The sequence below is a fragment of the Nicotiana tabacum genome, chromosome 9 (genome assembly GCF_000715075.1).
Source record: "Nicotiana tabacum cultivar K326 chromosome 9, ASM71507v2, whole genome shotgun sequence".
Taxonomy (NCBI): domain Eukaryota; kingdom Viridiplantae; phylum Streptophyta; class Magnoliopsida; order Solanales; family Solanaceae; genus Nicotiana; species Nicotiana tabacum.
This window is the reverse complement of record NC_134088.1, coordinates 98,995,457-98,998,378: the sequence shown is the minus strand read 5'-3', so window position 1 is coordinate 98,998,378 and position 2,922 is coordinate 98,995,457. Positions and strand designations below refer to the sequence as shown.

Genomic DNA, 2,922 nt, shown 5'->3' with positions numbered 1-2,922 from the left:
TAGGAAAAAATACGGTCAAAAAATAATTTGTTTAATTCTCGAAATTCAAACATCATCACATAAATTAGTACAAAAGTAGTTCTATTTCTCGTGTCACTATTTCTTATTAGTCTTGTAAAAATAATTATATTTTTATATTTAAAAATAATTTAAACTTAAACTTTATATTTTACTTTTTTATTGACATGTGTTTATGATTCCAAAAATTTCATAACATATTTAAGATTATAAATTTTATAAATTTTTTCTCTTAAATTTTATGTTAAGTCAAATATGGACGTATAAATTGAGACATGAAAGTATTATCCTGCTTTAACTAAATGCATTCAAACTTGAGCATACTACTACTACAACTACTATTTAGATTGGCAATTATCTTCAAAGGCACAATTCCCAAAAACCATGGCTTCTTCTTCCCCTCCTCTCCTCCTTTTTCTCCCTATCCTTTCTCTCCTGTTTCCCTTCATTTCTTCATCAAACTCCCCCACAACAATCCCTCTCTCACTTTTCAACACCAATCCAAATCAAGACTTTTACCAAAAGCTCACGCATTTAGCTTCTGTTTCCTTAGCTAGAGCACATCATATCAAGAATTCCCAAGATTCTTCTGTTTCCAAAATCCCTTTATACCCTCATAGCTATGGAGGTTACTCAATTACTCTTGGATTTGGTACTCCTCCTCAAAAAATGTCTTTTATTATGGACACTGGCAGTAGCTTTGTTTGGTTCCCATGTACTAAAAAATACCAATGTTCCAAATGTCCTATTTCTTCACAAAATATTCCTACATTTGTTCCCAAGTTGTCAACTTCTGCTAAGGTTGTTGGATGTTTGAATCCAAAATGTAGTTGGATTCACCCCAAAACCAATCCAAAATCTCGTTGCCAAGATTGTCAATCACTCAACCCATCAAATTGCAAACAGATTTGTCCACCTTATATGATTCTATATGGTGCAGGTTCCACAGGTGGACTTGGCCTAGTTGAAACACTAGACTTACCTAACAAGAAAATACCAAATTTTCTTGTTGGTTGTTCTTTATTTTCATCTCAACAACCGGCTGGAATCGCGGGTTTTGGTAGGGGATTTTCATCATTGCCAAATCAATTAGGTGCCAAGAAATTGTCTTATTGTCTTGTGTCTCATAGATTTGATGACACTAGCAAAAGTAGCATGCTTGTTTTGGATAGTTCTAATGAAAAGTCAGCAAATTTGAGCCATACTCCTTTGCTGAAAAATCCAGTGGTTGTTGGAAGAAATGCATTATTAGAGTACTATTATGTTGGCCTAAGAAAAATCACAGTTGGTGGGCAGAAAGTGAAAATACCATATCATTATTTGACACCAAATTCCAAAGGGGATGGTGGGACTATAGTGGATTCGGGGACAACTTTCACATTCTTGAATCATGGAATTTTTGAGCCAGTGATGAGTGCATTTGTGAACCAAGTAAAGGGGTTTTCAAGAATTGAGAAAATTGAAAAATTGACAGGTTTAAGGCCTTGTTTTAATGTTTCAGGGCATAAAACAGTGTCTTTGCCAGAGCTGAAGTTTCATTTCAAAGGTGGTGCAGAAATGGCATTGCCATTGGCTAATTACTTCTCTATAGTTGAGGAAAATGATGTGATTTGTCTGACTATGGTGGAGACCTATTGGTGGAAGAGCAAGAGGTATTTGGATTAGTTTTTAAAAAGTAGTTTATAAGCTAAAAGTCGTAATAATCAAATTTTGGTTTTTGACTTATTTTTATATTTTTTATGTCTAAAAATAAGTGCTTTTAAGCACTTTTTATCATTGCCAAGCACCTTAAAAATTAGAAAAGTACTTAAAAGCCAATAAACACTTAAAATAAGCCAATCCAATCACTCTCTTACCATTTACCTTTGCTTTTTTGAACTTTTTTCAGGAACAGTGGAAGAAGTAGGTTGCTATGTTTTTTTGAAATGCAAAGATTCCTCGAAAATAGTCTTTCTATCTTTATAAAATATTACTATTTTTCGGATCCCATTTATAAGATTGCGCTAAGAGTGTTTGTTGGCGTAGCGGAAGAAGCAGGCTGAAAAAAATAAAGGGAAGGAAATTGCATACTTTATGAAGATGTTTTTGTTGATTTTACAAAAGGAATAATTCTCAGTAGCTCATAGTTTTATTTCACTTTTTTCTTTTTCTATTAATGAAAATATAGTTGATGTTATGCAGACAACCTTTGCATCGTAGTACAAGGAAATCATGTAGTTGGATGGTGTATTTGCTCAAAAAAGGTAGCACTTTTGAGTGTTTCCTACTATATGATTGAAAAATCATGTGGTGTAATGCTGAATCTATCTCAATTTAGATGAGTTAGCTTGATTTGATATAAAATTTAATTTTTTTTTTTTGAAATATGTGGTCCTACAAGTTTAAGGGGTAAAAACTTTGTGGGACCATGATTCTTGTGTGGCTATAAAAGCTTCTCATTAAGAGTAAAGTGGGTAGAGTGAAAAGTTTAAAATTAAATTATTTTTAAAATATATAAATATGTTATTTTTTTTAAACGGACTAAATTGAAATAGAGGAACTACTATTTTAAGATTACAAAACCTATTTTCTCTTGCCTTGTCATGGAAATTTTCTAGCTAAACAAAATTGAGGTTTAGTTCACTAGTATGATTAAAAAGATAAGAATTCCCAAAAGTAGTACTGTTCTTGATCCTTCTGTCAGAATGGATAGTCTAAAGGGGAAAAGTGAAGAGAAAGCAGATGAATACTACAAAAAGAAGAAATTGTGACAGAGAATTACAGTTTCGTGAGAATGTACAATACTTATTAAAGAAGAAGACCAATTTGGTTCAATAAACAGAAAAAAAAGGAAAAGGCAGCAAATCTAGTGATTTTTATTTTATCTTGAATTAACTTAGCACTTCGTATTTTTCATATTAGACT

General features: G+C 32.1%; 1 protein-coding gene across 2 annotated transcripts; it reads left to right on the top strand.

Annotated features, from left to right (window-relative positions):
• The first annotated feature begins 312 nt into the window (after positions 1 to 312).
• LOC107794647 (putative aspartyl protease At4g16563) lies at positions 313 to 2,313 on the top strand. Of its 2 annotated transcripts, none has more exons than XM_016617160.2 (2): positions 313 to 1,670; positions 2,200 to 2,313. In XM_016617160.2, the coding sequence occupies exons 1-2, from the start codon at positions 403 to 405 to the stop codon at positions 2,294 to 2,296; spliced, it is 1,365 nt and encodes a 454-aa protein (XP_016472646.1). In that variant the 5' UTR covers positions 313 to 402; the 3' UTR covers positions 2,297 to 2,313. The 2 variants fall into 2 exon arrangements, with proteins under 2 accessions (XP_016472646.1, XP_016472645.1); XM_016617159.2 differs by having other exon boundaries at positions 315 to 1,670; positions 1,907 to 2,313.
• The last annotated feature ends 609 nt before the right edge of the window (positions 2,314 to 2,922 follow it).